This window comes from Stegastes partitus, unplaced genomic scaffold (genome assembly GCF_000690725.1).
Source record: "Stegastes partitus isolate 25-593 unplaced genomic scaffold, Stegastes_partitus-1.0.2 Scaffold2154, whole genome shotgun sequence".
Lineage (NCBI taxonomy): Eukaryota > Metazoa > Chordata > Actinopteri > Pomacentridae > Stegastes > Stegastes partitus.
The window spans coordinates 13080-30311 of record NW_007579885.1 but is presented as its reverse complement, the minus strand read 5'-3'; the positions used below and the strand labels follow the sequence as shown (position 1 = coordinate 30311).

At 38.4% G+C, this 17232-nt stretch overlaps 1 protein-coding gene across 1 annotated transcript in view; it reads left to right on the top strand.

Annotated features, from left to right (window-relative positions):
- The window catches only part of scai (suppressor of cancer cell invasion), a 36235-nt gene extending 19945 nt beyond the window's left edge, over positions 1 to 16290 (top strand). The window contains exons 3-17 of the mRNA XM_008304182.1: positions 125 to 220; positions 615 to 701; positions 967 to 1065; positions 1413 to 1509; positions 3220 to 3318; positions 3520 to 3672; positions 4934 to 5035; positions 6453 to 6554; positions 6944 to 7022; positions 8083 to 8182; positions 10686 to 10767; positions 10932 to 11004; positions 12471 to 12644; positions 13684 to 13784; positions 15405 to 16290. Of these exons, the coding sequence (XP_008302404.1) occupies positions 125 to 220; positions 615 to 701; positions 967 to 1065; positions 1413 to 1509; positions 3220 to 3318; positions 3520 to 3672; positions 4934 to 5035; positions 6453 to 6554; positions 6944 to 7022; positions 8083 to 8182; positions 10686 to 10767; positions 10932 to 11004; positions 12471 to 12644; positions 13684 to 13784; positions 15405 to 15551 (1591 nt within the window). The 3' untranslated portion in view covers positions 15552 to 16290. The remainder of the gene's footprint in view (positions 1 to 124; positions 221 to 614; positions 702 to 966; positions 1066 to 1412; positions 1510 to 3219; positions 3319 to 3519; positions 3673 to 4933; positions 5036 to 6452; positions 6555 to 6943; positions 7023 to 8082; positions 8183 to 10685; positions 10768 to 10931; positions 11005 to 12470; positions 12645 to 13683; positions 13785 to 15404) is intronic.
- The last annotated feature ends 942 nt before the right edge of the window (positions 16291 to 17232 follow it).

Sequence of the window (17232 nt, the reverse complement as noted above, 5' to 3'; positions counted from 1 at the left end):
GTTTGGGCCTCAGGGTCAATCGTAGTCTGATGCTTGGGAGACTGAAAGCATTCACTTGAGTTTCACATGTGTGATTGTTTTCCTTTTTTTCTCCTCTGTCTTTTTATTGTGCTCTTTGCTGCAGAGACCTTCCTCAGTATGGACACAAGCAGTGGCAGTCCTACTTTGGGCGGACTTTTGATGTCTACACTAAGCTGTGGAAATTCCAGCAACAGCACAGGTTACTTCCATCTCTTACTGTTAATTCACAGCGTTTACCAAGTTTCAGTGGGTGAACAAAGAATGCTATGTTTAAAGTATGATGGTTCAGTGAAATGTAGGTTCGCAATTTGTTTGAGCAGTTTAGTGATTCAAAAATTAATTTTGCATGATTCCTGTCTGTAGTAGTTCAGGACTTTGAAAAGCTCTGATGAACTTTTTTGAACAAGTATTCAGTACATTCTCGTGAAATATGAATCTAAATCAAGCCCAATTGTAACAGTGTATGTTTCTTAGTTGATTAACACACATATAGGCACACTTAAAAAAGGTAATGACTTCTACAGTGTAGTTTGCCAGATGCTGCTGTGACTGTTGAATTTTCCTCAGTGTTGTATCTTAATATTTATTGACAGGCAGGTTCTTGACAGCCGGTATGGCTTGAAGAGATGGCAGATTGGGGAAGTTGCATCCAAAATTGGGCAGCTTTACTACCACTACTAGTAAGTCGCACTCTGTCTGAACCACACTCCAGCTGCTATCACTGTCTCACCATTGTCAGATAGTCACTGGGAGAGAGAAGGATGGTAAATATGGCACAGACTAACCAGTTTAATATGGTAATTATCAACAATATTTCTCCAGAATCCCAGACTCTACCTTCAATTTCATTACTATCATATTAATTTACCACTTATAATTTGTAAATTAGGTGTAATCGATTCAGATTTCATATTCTATTCTATTCGTCCTGCTCTTTAATGACAGCCTTCGTACCTCAGAAACAAGTTACCTGAATGAGGCCTTTTCATTCTACTCAGCCATCCGCCAGCGGTCCTACTACTTTCAGGTCAACAAAGAGGACAGGTAAGTTTCAAACTTTTTTTTAACGAAACTTTAAATAAAAAAAAACATCAACATGTTTTCGTCACTGTTTACAGGCTTTTTGTCATAAAATTTACCAGGTACATAGTGGTATGGGCAGGACCAGGCAGATAACCAATCAATCCCTGCCTAGTTTCTAATAAACAGTTTGGACACTTAGTTATTTAAAGATTTCTTCTGTTATAAAAATGAGCCAAATATTACTTTCCTCAGTCGACAGAGTACAGATACGTTCATCAAATGTGCATAAAAAAAGACAAGCATGCTAGTTGGAATGTTGAGATTAAAAAGTAAACCATAACATTCATCTTCTTTTTTTCTTTGATCAGGCCTGAATTAGTAGTGAAGAAGCTTCGATATTATGCTCGCTACATAGTCGTCTGTTTACTGCTGAACAAGATGGACCTAGTCAAAGTTTTGGTGAAGGTATGGAAGCAACATTTTTAAACTATCATACTGAGGGAGGTGAACTTTGTTACTGTGCAGCTTTGGTTTTCTGTGAAACACAAACACCTACCCCTTTCCCCTGTGTGCCTTAAATAGCATTGATAGTATTGATTTCAGTGGGAATGTGGATACACCTGTATACATCATTTCTCAAGCCCTTTTTACTTAAGCTTTGCTGATTTATCTGTCTGGTAAAGTGATGGCATTCTGTCATCATAGGTCAGTTTTTATGTTCATGTTCCTCGTGGCAAAATTGGACAACATATGCTTAATTCACTGGACAGTATATTAAGTGATGTGTAGTGTATAGGGCACATTAATGCACTAATAAACAAAGTCTAAAGTAAGAACAAGCCTTTCACATGGTCCACATAACTAATAGCCCCGTTTACGAATAGTTACCTAAACAGTGAAAATTCCATCCTTGTGTGATAATAATCTTTACCAGCACTAAAATTATAAAAATATATCCCAGCTGCTGTTCTGGAGCTCAGGACTCAACCAGAGGACGTCTGCTATGCCACAAATTATTCACCAGCAACTGATCAACTGTGACTCTGTATGTGACAGCTAACCTGTCTGAGGTGAAGAAATGTACACAGTGTGACTTGTTATTAGATCCAGATCGATCCTGTCTTCATGTCAGGGATTATTTATCACTTTATGGAGTTAATGAAGTGACTGCTTAAATATCTACAACTCTCTGGAGATGGTCATATGGATCCTCGTGCTGTTTGATGCTGCAGGTATTTAATAAACTCAAAGCAAGGACTCCTACAAACATAAGTATGAAGATGAGTTCTCTTTTTATGATTCAACAACTTCTCCAAAGCTACGGAAACATGGAGAGATTGTGTAGCATTTGCTTATATTTTGGTGCTTTCTTTTTCTATAAAGCTGGGCTTAAACTACAGGAGTTTTGGGGGTGATTTCTTCTTTTCTAACTGCTCCCAACAATCTTTGGAGAAATCTGGTGTGGAATCTTCGTCTGCACTCATGTTCAGACCAGATTATTTGGGAATCAAGGCTTTACGGATCCAGACTGAAACCTGCTGATCTACTCACAGACTCATCAGAACTACCCTTTTGTTAGTTAAAATGTAAATGGTCACGAGTATCTCAAAAGTGCTGGAAGCAGTGGATGCTGTTGCCAAGCAACGCTAAATATTCTAACCCCTGAAGCGAATGTTAGCTACAGATATTAAACCTGACAGTTAAACTCTCCCCTCCAGTTTTTGCTGAAGAAAAAACGTGTCTTGCTGACCGCATTCCTCCAATTGTTTTCGCAGTCAGATTTGTTTAGTTTCTTGCTGTTATTTTTTTCCAGTTACAAAATTTTATTAACCTTAAAGCAAGTTGTTGCAAGTCGTCATTTTTCGCTCCATGAGATCATATGAATTGGTGCACTGCTCCATGATTTCTCGCTGTGGAATGATAATATTGAGACTATCCCATCCTGTGATGAGCCCTGATTAATAACTCTTGTGACGTCTATGACTTAGATTAGAGAAAAGAACATCTGGGAAGTTTTCCTTCTGTGTATTACAACCCAATTTCAAAATCTGTTACCATTTTAAAACTCTTGCAATCCAATTTGCATGAGACCTAAATCTAACAAATTATCTGAAATAAGTGGTTGTGTTTTCAAGTGTCCCACATCTGGCTCTTCCTTCCTGTCTGTTACTGTAGGAGTTATCCGAGGAAATCGAAGACTACACACAGCGATTCAACACAGAGGACCAGTTGGAATGGAACCTGGTTCTACAAGAAGTGGCAGCTTTTGTCGAGGTAACCAACTCTCCAAACGTATTACTTCTCAGTGCTGTTGGCTATCTCATTATTCAGAATGTAAATTGTACATTTTCATCTTTTTGGACCTACAGCAAGCTACATACAGAAGTGTCTTTCTTTGAGTTGAGTTGTGGGCTGGCTGACACTGGACTAGCTCTGTCTCACTGCTGCTCCTCTCCGTTTGTTTGTGTAAAACAGGCAGATCCGGTGGTAGTTCTGAACGACAACAATTCTGTTGTCGTCACCAGCAATCGACTGCAGGAGGGAAGTGTGCCTCCGCTGGAACAAGGCATGGTGGTTGGGCAGCTCGTCCTTGCTGACGCACTAATCATCGGCAACTGTAACAACCAGGTTCTAACCCACTAATTCTAATTCACTTTTCCTAACACTACATATAAATCATCAGCACAGTTGTTGACCTGTCTTGTTGGAGAAAGCTTGAGTTAATGTATCTCAAATGTGCTATGTCAAACATTCTGTTTAGAATCTACAGCAATACCTGCAGCTCTCTTGTTTATGTTTTTTCCTAAATTAATCTTGAACATAATAACTTGAATATTGATGTTATCTGATTTGCACTTCAGTAAGTATGCCAGTTGTGTCACCAGTGTGAACCAGTTTGATAGCTATGCATGTCCTAAGCTCACTGTCTCTACCCACAACCAGCAGCATATTAACACCAATGCATGATTTGATAATGCTTTCTTTACGTCCATTTAGTTAAAGACACAGGGTTTGATACAAGAATCGGTCATATAAACTGGGTCGTTCTTAAGTTGCCTCTTGGGGACGAATGGATTCTGAGAACTTGATGCATTTAACACTTTTATTTGAGAATTTTCTTAGAAACAGAATTCATAAAATCACATATAGATTGTCTGCATTTTTTTCCGGGTAAAAAGTTTTGAGTAAAGAAAGTACATCATTGCTGATTTTTCGGGCGTATCATAGAGCCCTCCAAAAGTATGTGAATAATAGAGTGACATTTCAACCCAGTGTCTACTTGCTTTTAAAAATATACATATGACTTTATAATTTATAATTGGGTTAAAGAAAAGCCAGTCTCTACTTTTGTCTTGTTTTGAGGGGGATCCTTCTTAAAGGCAATTTAATGGTAATGCAAAAATGTTTGGGTTTTTTTCGCCATGTAAATTAATTTTGGGGAAGTACCTCCTTTTTGCTCTCACTACCTCTGAGTTCTGTGTTATTTTCATCACTGGTCTAACATGTATGACAAACCCCTCCTTGCCCTCTGTGTCTCTGCTCTGGCTTACTTCTGTTCCCAGTGCAGGCTACACTAACTATGTAACACGTTCTTCAGAGATGAGTATTTGCAGTGCCCTCTTCTGGCTGGAATAACTCACTGACCAAAACACTAAAATTCCTATAAAAGTAGTTTGGAGAGGATTAAAATAGTCAATTTTTCTCACTCACTATTATATAAACTCTAATTTGTCTTTGAAGGCTTTTACTTTGTCAACCTGCAAACAAATTTCTGTGTAGCAACCTGACATTTGTATCATCTGTAGAACAACTATGGCCAAAGTACTGACTCTCCATAAATCCTGCAACATTAAACTGAAATCAGTGTTTTTTTTCCTTCCTTTTTCAGGTGAAGTTCAGTGAATTAACCATAGACATGTTTCGCATGCTTCAAGCTTTGGAGAGGGAACCTGTGAACCTGGCCACACAGACCTCCAAACAGGGAACGCTGGTAAGTCATGTCATGTCCATCATGCCAAAAAAGATGGAAACAACAGTAATTTAGCTTAATTCTGTAAGTACGACAGAATTCCAGTGTGCTACTATTTGATTTTTAATGAAGAAATAGAGTAATACAGCAATCTTTTCTCCATCTGAGGCCTGAGTAAGATGGCCTACCTCTTTTTTGATATGCATAGGGTTTAATGCAGACCTGAAAACCTCTGATGGAAACAATATTGTAAAACCTCACAGCAAAACCTGACGTGGTAATTTATTGTATATTGTGATAATAAGCTGAAAAAAAACAAAACAAAACAATCTAAAAATTAACATTCCTTTTCTCGAATTGCTCTCAAAGTATTTATAGTAGAGAGGTGTAGCACATATCAGATGAAACTGCATGATTTGACTTTTGCAGCAATGCCAGTTGCTTCTCAGCAGCCAGAAATACAATTTTGAATTTATATCTAATTTAATTGGGCTGCAAGGTGAGCGGTGGTTAGCATCGTTGCCTCACAGCAAGGAGGTCGTCAGTGAGGACACCGGGATCTTTCTGCATGGAGTTTGCATGTTCTTCCTGTGCAGCGTGGGTTCTCTCTGGGTTCTCCAGCTTCCTGCCCCAAGGTCCAAAAACTTGCTGAGGTTAATTGGTGATTCTAAATTGTCCGTAGGTGTGAATGTGAGTGTGCTTGGTTGTCTGTCTCTAAGTGTAGCCCTGTGATAGACTGGTGACCTGTCCAGGGTCACCAGGGTCCACCTGGGGGACACCCCCCTGCTTTCATCCTAAGTCAGCTGGGATAGACTCCAGCCCCCCGCGACCCCGGTGAGGGTTAAGCGGTGTATATACTGTATGTACATGTAATTTAATCATAGTTACAACATGCATACAGCTCTGTGCACATCTCTACACCATTACTCTGGTTTGAATTACTCCTAAACTCATCATTTCATAAATAGATAAATATCTAGATGTGTTAACATCAATGTTAATTTTATATTACAATGAAGAGGGGAAGAGCAAATATCAAAGTAGACTCGATAGCGTAGACTGTCCTTAAAAAACAAGATACACCATTTATAACTCACTCTTATAAAGGCAGTGAAATGACCCTAAAAATAGCCTGGAGCACATCTGGTTATTCTTACATCTCAGTGCAGAACTGTATCACATGAACAACGCAGTCTCTCTCAGGTCCAATCATTAGCAAATACCTGTGTTATATGTTGTATCACCGTGTTATGGTTGGCAATAGCAGCCCAGTGACGCTGCTGTAATTAAGTCTTAGGTGGTCTTAGGGCACTGTTCCCACTGTGATCATTGTTCTCCAGTAGTTTCATACTGACATTGAGCGATGAACATGATGATTTATGTAAATTAAATTTGAACTGAAAAATAAGCTGTATTTGTATACAATGTGTCTCCACAGGAGCCCAATGAGAAGCCGGCTAAAAGAGAAAACCCTCACAAGTATTTGCTGTACAAACCAACGTTCAGCCAGCTTTTTACATTCTTGTCTGCCTCTTTTAAGGTCAGTATTCACTTTAATCATTGCCTCCCTGGGTAAAATGTTGCATAAGTTAATGGTTTTACTTTGAAGAAATATGAAATATACAGTATCTGTCATCCTCAATGATTGCATGTGATGGCTTGACACTATTTAAAGTCTTAGTGTTGCCTTTAAATTAAGATACATTTTCTGTAAGGATATTAAGGCTTATAAAAAGAACATCAGTGGTGAAAGAGGGTTCATTTTAGTGAGTGGGAGTTGTTTGAATAGATTATCTTCTACCCCAATCCATAACCAATTTTACATCATCTCATTTCAGTATTGAAAGTACATGTATCACTGCAGTATTATTTTGTTGCTACTGTATATAATCTTTTTTGTTTGTTTGTTTTCTTTGCTCTTATTTTCAGGAATTGCCAGCCAACAGTGTTCTGCTCGTGTACCTGTCAGCTACCGGAGTCTTCCCAGCTGGGCATTCAGATTATGAGGGTAAGATGCTACATACTTTTTGGAATGTTTCTGAACATAAGAGTAATAACAGCACACCAAACAATTTAGAGTGTCTCTATCTACAGATCAAAAGATTTAGTCCAAAATCATACACTCTCAAGCACTATATAAGCAGCTTCATACTAATACTGGGCAGGACTTTTTTGCTCTCAAACAAGCTCAGCTGTCAGCTGCACAGATATGCTGATTTCTTCTACTAACCTGACATGCCAGATGGTTTGTTACACAGAACCATCTGAAAGTCATCCTTGGAAACAGCCTTTAAAAGACCAGGCACTTTATAAAGATACTTGGTGGTTAGATGGACCATCAGTCACACCTACAGCATGTCCATAGATGCCAGTTGTTTCTCACACAACACTAATTTGTCTGTGGATTGACCACAAGCACATGGTTTGATGAATAGCAAGATGGAATCCTTTAAGACCATGATCTTGGGAATTCCTCAAAAATGCAGCCACCTTACAACGTAACTATTATGCTATTGTGCTATTTTCAAATCTGCTGACTAGGAACTGGCTGGCATGTTCATAAGACCAGTTTGAGACAGAGACGACTTTTGCTTTGTGAAATGGTGATAGTACACTTTTGGCATAAAGGATGCACATGGTTGGTAACAATACTCAGACAGGCTGTGATGGTATATAGTAGGCCACAGAATTCTCTATCTAATCATGTTAAATAATGAAATTGAGAGACAGTGTGTCCACTCTGAGAAGCAGAAATGAGCAACTCTTTCATTTACAATGACCATTATGTTTCAAAATCCATAATGGATCATAAAGAATAAACATAATGGATCTGTTTAATGGTTAAAGGATATATTTAGATATTCAGAATAGGGTTAACTCCAGGTATTGCTCACTTGTTAAAAGTCACTGCATCAAGTTTATTTGGTACTGAAACAAAACTCTGGTCTTCTGAAAATGTTCATTTGTGGTATCCAAGAGCTGCAGTGAAATTTCTGATCTACACTTCAATCTATTGTGTGTTCTCATTTTGAACCAGTGATTATTTTACATTCAAACATTTTCTGCAGGACCATATGATTTTGGAGGAGTTCTTACAAATACAAATAGAGATGTGGTGAATGGAGAGACGGTGCAGAAGAGGAATCAGGCCCAGAAAGAAATGCACTGGTGAGGCATTATCTTATATATCTTATATTATCTTATTTGTCTAAAATCGTTCTAATTCTAATAATTCTAGTATTCTAAAATTGGCAACAGAAATAGTTTGATATGTTATTGACAGGAGCGTGTACCAAGTATTGTGTCTTGTTTCATGTGTTCATAGTTACTTAACAAGAGGGAAATCCCTGTTTTCCCTTTGTTTGTTGTGGCTGTTGTTAACATAATTAACATCAATCTGACTCAGTGTGACGTCGACCTACCTCACAATCCCTGCATTCTATATCAGTGTCAGCATACTTTCTTGTTACATCCGTTATACAAATAACACAGAGGAACATTCTTTGGTTCTGACTTATGCCTTAGGCTGAATGTGCAATGCACTACATATAAATACATGAAATATCAAAAACAAAGTCCCTAAGTCAAAAAAGGGCAACATACTGGTAATTAAAGACACAAAAGTTAGAAAACCTGTGATCATTGAAACAAAATTGAGTGCACCTGTGATTTCCAATTACTCTAAGTGCATGGACATGGTTATAAAATGAGCTGTGAACAGCAGAACTTCTGTAGATTTTGGACCTATGGGTTGTTTCAATCTGTATGTCTGTATCATGGCTCCACATTGCCATGACAGAAGAAATGAAAAATCAGATTGTGAGACAAAAACTGAAAAAGATCCAGGAAGATCAGTAATCAACTGAAAATCAGCGGAAACACAGTTGCAGCAGCAATCAGGACACATAGAACGAGCCACAGTGCCCGTTGTCCTAAAGTGACACTTCTGACAGTACGCTCCCTGCACAATCTGGCTCTGAAAAACAGATTGGCAGGTGCTTGATACAGGGGTTATCAAAAGAAATCAGAGTTTCTGTGGTAGTTCAGACAGCATACAGTACAATGTCAATATCTATTGATGATGTCAGAAAAAAAAAAGCTCTTTTGCTGAAAACTATAAAATTAAACTTTGCCAAAGAACATGAACATTTGGTCAGATAAGACCGAGATTAATTTGTTTTGCTGAGATGGGGTCCTGCCTGTTTGGCATGAACCTCGTCAGGACTACCACAGTGAATGCACGGTTATGACAGTAAAGCACAGAGGTGGCAGCCTAAGTGTTGATGAAATACCACTGAGAGATGGCGCCATGGATGCCTGTGGATATACCAAATTACTGGCTGACAAGATGATCAGGATGTTCTCCTGACTACACTGAGCCAGGGTGCTTATCTCAGCCCTGTGTGCCGTCCTCTGTGCTGGTAATTATACCAATTAACAATTGTGTAATTAACTTAACTACCAGACTAGAGCTCTGTGTGGCCACACAAGTGTATGTGTACAGTCTGCATTAATAACAACCTAACAACTCTAAATATGTGAGCACAACCAGCAATCTGAGAAACAACTGACTGAAAAGCCACTTGTCCAATTTTAGCACTGCAGAGGCTTATTATGAGTTTATTACTACATACAGTTGAAACCATAAGTTTGCATACACTGTATAACAAGATACATAACCCTTTTTTTCTCACTGTCTGATATTAAATCAGTCTAAACTTTTCCTGTTTTATAAATTATTTCTATTTGCTAAATGCCAGAATAATGAGAGAATTTTTTAATACTTTCTTCAAAGTCAGAAGTTTACATACATTTCCTTAGTATTTGGTAGCATTGCCCTTAAACTGTATGACTTGTGCGCATTTGCAAACTGTAATCTGTTTTTTTTTTTATGTTGCTTTTGGGATAATGTCTTCTTCCTCTCTGAGTATCCTTTCAGCCCATGTTGGTACAGGACTCATTTCACTGTGGATAATGACGCTCTCTTACCAGCTTCAGCAACATCTTCACAAAGTCTTTTACTTTTGTTCTGGGGTTGATTCGCACATTTCACACCAAAACACTTCATCTCTGGTACAGAACCCGTCTCCTTCCTGAGCTGTATGATGGCTGGACATTCCCGTTTTGTTTATACTTGAGTATAATTGTTTGAACAGATGAATGTGGAACCTTCAGGCATCTGGAAATTGTACCCAAAGATGAGCCAGACTTGTGGAAGTCCACAATTATCCTCCTGATATCTTGGCTGATTTCTTTAGATTATCCCATGTCGTCACAAAAGGAAGCAGTGTGTTTGAGGGATGCTGTAAAATACATCCACAGGTGTGCCTCTAAATTAACTCAAATGTTGTCAATTAACCAATCAAAAGCTTCCAAATCCATGACATCATCATCTGGGCTTTACCTAATAGTTTGAAGGCATAGTAATTTTCGTGTCTGTAAACTTCTGACTTTGAAGAAAAAAAAATTCTCTAAAAATTTCTCACTGGCATTTAGCAAATAGAAATCTTTTGATTATCCTAATGGACCTAAAACCGAAAAAGTTTAGTCTGATTTAATGTCTGACATTGAGAAAAAAATGTTATATGTCTTTGTATACAGTGTCTGTAAACTTCTGGTTTCAACTATACATGCCAAGGTTCCTGACATCTGCTTGTTTGTAATGTTGCAGTCTTCATCCAGGGGATTTATTCCCTTTCACCCGGAAGCCACTTTTTGTCATTGTGGATTCTTCAAACAGCACAGCCTACAAGGTACGTAAATAGGCTAATGCATACTTCAGCATGCCTTTAATAGTGCTGACCCCATGGTTACATTATAGCTGCAGTTCCAGACTGTATGATTTGATCAGACTACATTCAGTATGTATGTTTTTATGATTAACACAGTGATTTCTGACTTTGTTTTGTTCTAATAGAATTTCACAAATCTGTTTGGCCAGCCTCTGGTGTGCCTACTATCCCCCACAGTATATCCCAAGAGTGTACAAGGTATGTGTCTACAACCACAGTTCATAGCTGATCAAATTCTGTCATTTTTTGACTGTCAGCAAGTTCCATGATAACTCTAAAACCAACATGTCCATGTCCTCTACCCTGTCTCACTTCTATACTCTAGCCTTCTGGTTGCTAGGAAAGAAATAGGGTGTGTGCCAAAACCCATACTACCATATTCTACAGTATAGTCAAATTCAGTATATGAGATGCACCAGGATGTCCTACTACATCCAGTTGCAAATCAGCATTCTTTTCTGATCATTCTGATCGGCATCATCTGAGTAGCAGAAGATAAGTCACAGTCTCTTGCACGAGTATCAACCAGCTTAAGCACACACAGAGATGACAGCTCATTTCACACTGCAGACTACAAACTAATGGATACGTGAGCAAACTGGCCATAGATGCAACATTATGATTGAGTAGTATGTCCCAATTTTATGCATACTGTCCTTTTTAAGGGCAGTATTTATTATTTTTTTATGTTTTTATGTATACTAAATAGGGCAAATTCTCTTTTTGTATATCCCAGGAAGCTGACATGAGAGCACGGTGTGAACTGCAAGTGTAAAGAAAAGTTTTTGATTTGGAATGCAGCCATCTTTTCAGACTCAGTAATAACTGAAACAACTGCTCACTGTACTTTTTCATTAAATATTACTGAAATAGCAAGAAATTGTGTTTTTTTTCAGCAGGGACTAGTATCAACAGAGAATTAATCCACATTTGGTTCTCTAGAGAGCATTTCTGGCAGCAGCAGCAGCAGCACGGAGTATGTGGGATTGACTTAAAATAAATAGTCATGAATGATGAAGGAACATGTCAGACTGTGTGACTGTGGGTCACTAGTGTGTTTAATGATTTGTGTACAACAGTGGACCTCAGTGGCACAGAGAAATAAGATGTATAAGACTTTGATTCACACACAATATTTGTTTATTGATAGACTCATTGCTTTGGAGCTTCTCATGAGGTTTGTTGAAAATAAACAAGTACAATATGAGGAGACCTGTGTTTTAGCTGAACAAGAAGCTGCAGTCAGATACCCATATGCTTGTTTGCTGTGATAATTAGGCCTGTTCATATATGTCATTAAAAGATCCTCTCCTTATGCATCTCCAATCAGCAAAATGTGCAGTCCTCCCGCTGCGCAAAAATGCATTTTAAATAATAAAGTTAAGAGTTTTAAGACATACATAAAACACTGTCTCTCCTTTAAATAATTACTTACCACTTAATTTTACAGTTGAATAACTTGGATCTCCAAAGACCTTTTCTCCAGTGATGTTCCATTGTTTGTTGTGCTGTGTGATGAGTACATGTTTATTTAGAAGACCTTCTCATATAGGTAGTTGATGAATCTAATGAGAATGCTGCTTTCACAAGGTATTCAGGAGCCATGTTTACATGATCATGAGGTGTAAATGTCTCATTTGTCATGTCTCTACTTGTCTCTTTAGATCAGTCTCAGCGTGGGAGTCTCTTCACTCTGTTTCTCTACAGCCCACTCTTGGCTTTCTCCTCTGTTTGTGGTTTAAGTAATGTGCGACGAGGACTGTGGGAAAGGGCTCAAGAATTTCTTCGCAAAGTCTACCGTGACATCGGACAGTTGATTACTCGATCACGGACCATAGGTAGCAATCTTTTTTTTTAAACTTTTGGTTAAACATTGTATTGATCGTAGTGAAAATACCGTGTTATGGGAAGCTATAATTTCATTTTTAATTGCAACCAAAGAATATTTTCATTGTCAATTACTTTCACAATTAATCACTGTAAGTTAGTTGTAAGTTGAACAACTTAAATCTAAAGAAGTTAAACTTTGTCAGCATTTAAAAAAAAAACAACAAAATATTCCGTTTTCTGCCATAGAGAAGGAAAGGAACCGACAAATATTAACATTTAGTAAAGTACCATCAGAGAATTTCTTTTTTTCTTTTTTCTTTTTTTTTAAATGACTTAATCTAATTAATCCATTATCGAAATAGTTTGAAACACTACACTACACTCACAGAAGTCCCCAGAATTCCTTATCAGGTGATGATAGAAAGCAGATAAGAGTTATATTTTCTCTTCTCCATCCGACTCAGTTATCTGGACCCAGTGCTTGTCCCTCGTCACGTTATTCCTCCTCTGCATGCTCTGCGTGTCCGTCCCCTGATTTCTGCTGGGATGTCTATTGTTGTTGTTCTGGTTCCCATGCCAGCTGATCAGCCAGCCCTGGTGTAAACTATGTAAGCATGGGGTTGCTGAGCAACAGCAGCACCATTGAATAAAAAAAAAGTAATAACATGGCAAAAAATCAGAGCGGAAGGCTGGCCCCAAAGCTGAGTGGTTGGGGCGCATACCACATGGGCACTAGTGTCATAAACAGTGAGTCCACTGTTGGATTCCCGGTCAAGACTTACTTAGTGCCATTCCCCTGCTCTCTTTCCCCATATTTTCTGTCTCATCGAATAAATTTTAAAAAAACAAAGCAAAGTTTTCCCAGATATCATGACCAAAGATGTCACAACTCAAAAATGTCTCCAGCAAGAAGCCAAACAAGCATGACAAAAAGAAGGTTAAGAGCAAATCATGGCATTGTTGTAGATTTATTTTCTGTTGGTCAGCTTAATGTTGTATAACCACTTGTTTCAGCACTAATATTGATTTACAACGCTGTTTCCACAGATCAGGCGTTTTTGCAATTCTTTGGCGATGAGTTCTTGCGGCTGCTGCTGATCCGCTTTGTGTTCTGCTCAGCTGCACTAAGGCTGCATAAACTCTTTCGGGTAAGTCACCACCGCCGTTGTTTTCCTAAGCACGCTTTAGTGTTTACTTGCAAGCCAAACATGCACTGTACGGTTAAGAGCAGGGTCTGTCCTGAAAACTAGTGTCTCCAGACATGTCCTGTAAAGAAGAGTGTCCTACTTCCAACACAAAATACACTTGAATCATATCGCTTCAGAGCATCTATTCACAACTCAGCTCACTACAGTCTGCTACACTGCACTATCTCTGCACTGGTTTTCTGGCTTACTTTACATTCCATAGGTGTAGGAAAATAATAAAAGAGTAGAAGTGTTTTTTATTCAGATTCAAAATTTTGAGGACAGAGATTGAATTTTTGAAACTACTGCTGTGATTGGTTCTAAAAAAAAATCTTACATACAGCATCCGTTGTTACTTGAAATAGAAAATCTGTATACACAGATCAGCTACAATGTCAAACATAACTGTCTAATGTTTGTTCCGTTGAAATAGCTCTGACCAGTTGAGCCATGAACAACTAGCCTCTGGAAGGTGTGACGTCGGGCTTCCATGAATCTGACTTGTTTTTCCAGCACACCCCACAGATGATTGATCAGATTGAGATTTAGGGAATCTGGAGGCTGAGTCAACAACTTGTTTCTTAGATGATTCTTGAACTTTGTCTTTAGTGTGGCATGGAGCATTATCCTGCTGAAAATCAGACATTGCTTTTGAACTGCAATTTCTGACTTTTATTCGTTAGTTTACATTATGTTTTTATTTATTATTACTTTTGTGGGGGGTTGGAGCCTATCCCAGCTGACTCAGGGTGAAGGCAGGTTCACCTGGACAGGTCACAGGTCTATCACAGGGCTACATTTAGAGACAGACAACCAAGCACACTCACATTCACACCTACAGACAATTTAGAAACACCAATTAACCTCAGTTTCTGGACTGTGGGAGGAAGCCGGAGAACCCAGAGAGAACCCACGCTGCACGGGGAGAACATGCAAACTCCTGCTGCCAGCTCTTCCCCAGATTAACAAGACACAGACACTCAGCCATCTACATAATGTAAAAAACAAAAAAAAGACATCATTCACACGTCCATGGTCCAGTTCAGTGCTCACATGTCTGCTGAAGGTGCAATGCTCTGTGCTTTCTGACATTTCTGTCATAGCCAACATTGATATGTTCAAGAATTAATATACTGCAGTGGTTCCTCTACATGAGCCAGCTTTGACTCCCCACACACATCAGTGAGCTTTATGCGTCCATGACCTCATTGCCAGTTGATGATAGTAATTCCTCGGGCATAAATTCCTTTCTTTAATATCCTACGTGATGAATATAGGTGCCAATATATTGCTTTTCTTTAACCAAATAATGGCTAAAAAGTTTCCTTTTTATTTTGTGTATTTAGTTTCACATTAACCAATAATTTGTTCCATATTTGTAGCAATACATAAGGGTGCAGAGCAGTGGAAGTTACAGAGGACGTCACATGACAACAAAAATTTGGTTTATTCTGAAATTACTTGCTGAAATCCAGCAAAGGCCAATGTGCTGCAATTACATGGAAATAAGGAAAAAGGTTTCTTCAAAGTGTGTAGGTTGCAAATTGGTTTGGCTTACAGGTGTTTTTTTTGCGCTTGCAGGAGTCCCGTAGCTTCCCGGAGTCGTACCCTGAGCTCCCCAAACAAGACACAGTGGAGAGCAGCCTTCTACAGAAGCATATTTTGGAGCTGGCGACCATACTGGACGTGCAGAGCTTATTTTGGGATGATTCACTCGAAGCCTACTAACACCGTCACACAGGGCAATATGGCGTATGTGTATATACAGACTCCACTGCCACAGCCCTCACAGTTGTTTTTTCTTTTTTACAGGTAATCACATAACTGATTCAACACACACAAGTTCATGTCCTGCATTTAACTGTTACTTGTGGAAACAAATGTAGTGCAACATTAACATACTCATATAGATAAACCAGAGAGTTTAATATAGTGTAAATTCCCCATTTTTGAGTCTCAGCCACTTGCCTCGTAAATATAAGCATCATGTTAAACAGAAGAGTGAACAAACAAACGAGAGGCTACACATCACTTTTTAACTCCCTGTTCTTCGAGGATTTTAAGCTGCAGCCTCCAACATTATTCATCATGTCAGATAATTGTAAAAAATGTTGGCAGTCTTGGTTGTATGTGTTTTTTGTTTTGTTTTTTTTTAAACATAATTTATGATCATTAAGTTGCATAAAAGATAAAGAAAGTCTAATGAATTGAGAACGGTAAAATCCTGGACAGCTTCCAGGTGGGTCTTTATCTACTTAAATGAAGGCAAGGCAAGGGGGTGCCGTTATTCGCACACAAGGCTGGAATTTAAAAGAAAATCTTTTTACTGGTCTGGAGTTTTGTATTTGCCAAACAGTGTTTGCTGTATCACACTTTAACTTGTAGCAGGCTGAGGTGCATGAGGTTTTGTTCTGCTGTGTGTTGTAATTCACCATTAGTATTAACAATATCATACTCTTTCGTGTCATTAACCAGCAATTCATTCGAAAGCCTTTAACAATCCATTTTTTCAGCATCGTGCATTTTAGTGCTATTTATTCCTTTTCCATATCACTGTGCTGTGTCTGCATGCTCAAAAGGCAAAGAATTTTTTCTATTTAGTTCTTTTATCCACGGAGAATGCACCACACAATATAAAAGGGTTGATTTCAAAACTCCATGTGGTTAGGAAGTGAATGGAACCAGTGCATGTGTTGCATGGGCTTGTACAGTTTTAGTTGAGTCAAACAATGAAGACAATCTAGTCAGAGATAACAGAGGAGATTCCAGAGTAGACAGTTAACATGTGGGAACAACATGTTTTCACTGATAACATGCGTCATCGTATTCATAGTAAGACAACTAGCCAAACACCTTTGTAACCTTGACAATGATGACAGGACCATCATCTGACCTGCCGCCTTCTTTTCTTTTCTATTTTTATTTTTTTTTACTTGAATGGAAGTCATAGACGTGCTTCTTTATAAACCACAGTCTGAAATCCTTGCAGTATGCCTGAAGAGTTCTACTGCTTCAAGTTTTTAGATTCTCTCATATTTGTCAGTTCCTGAACTTCTAAAAATCAAAACGTGGAGAAGAGAGAGGAAGCGTGGGTGAAGCTGAGGGAGGGACAAACGAGCAGCAGCCTTTAACTACCAAGAAAATAGAGTCTGAGAGCTTTGGGGATTTTTTTTTTTTTTTTTTACAGTTTGTTCTGTTCTTTTTCTTTGCTTTGTTTTTTTTTTTTTTTTTTTTACAGGTTGTCTTTTTTTTTTTTTTACAGTTCGTCACATTTTTAAAACCCAAATTATACTTTTCACAGCTGTGTGGCCATGATGGACTGTGGTACTTGAATTTTTTATCTGCCTGTGTCAGGCCAATGTTATACCTTCTATGTCTGTGAATATATGAAGGTCTGCAAAGGTCCAAG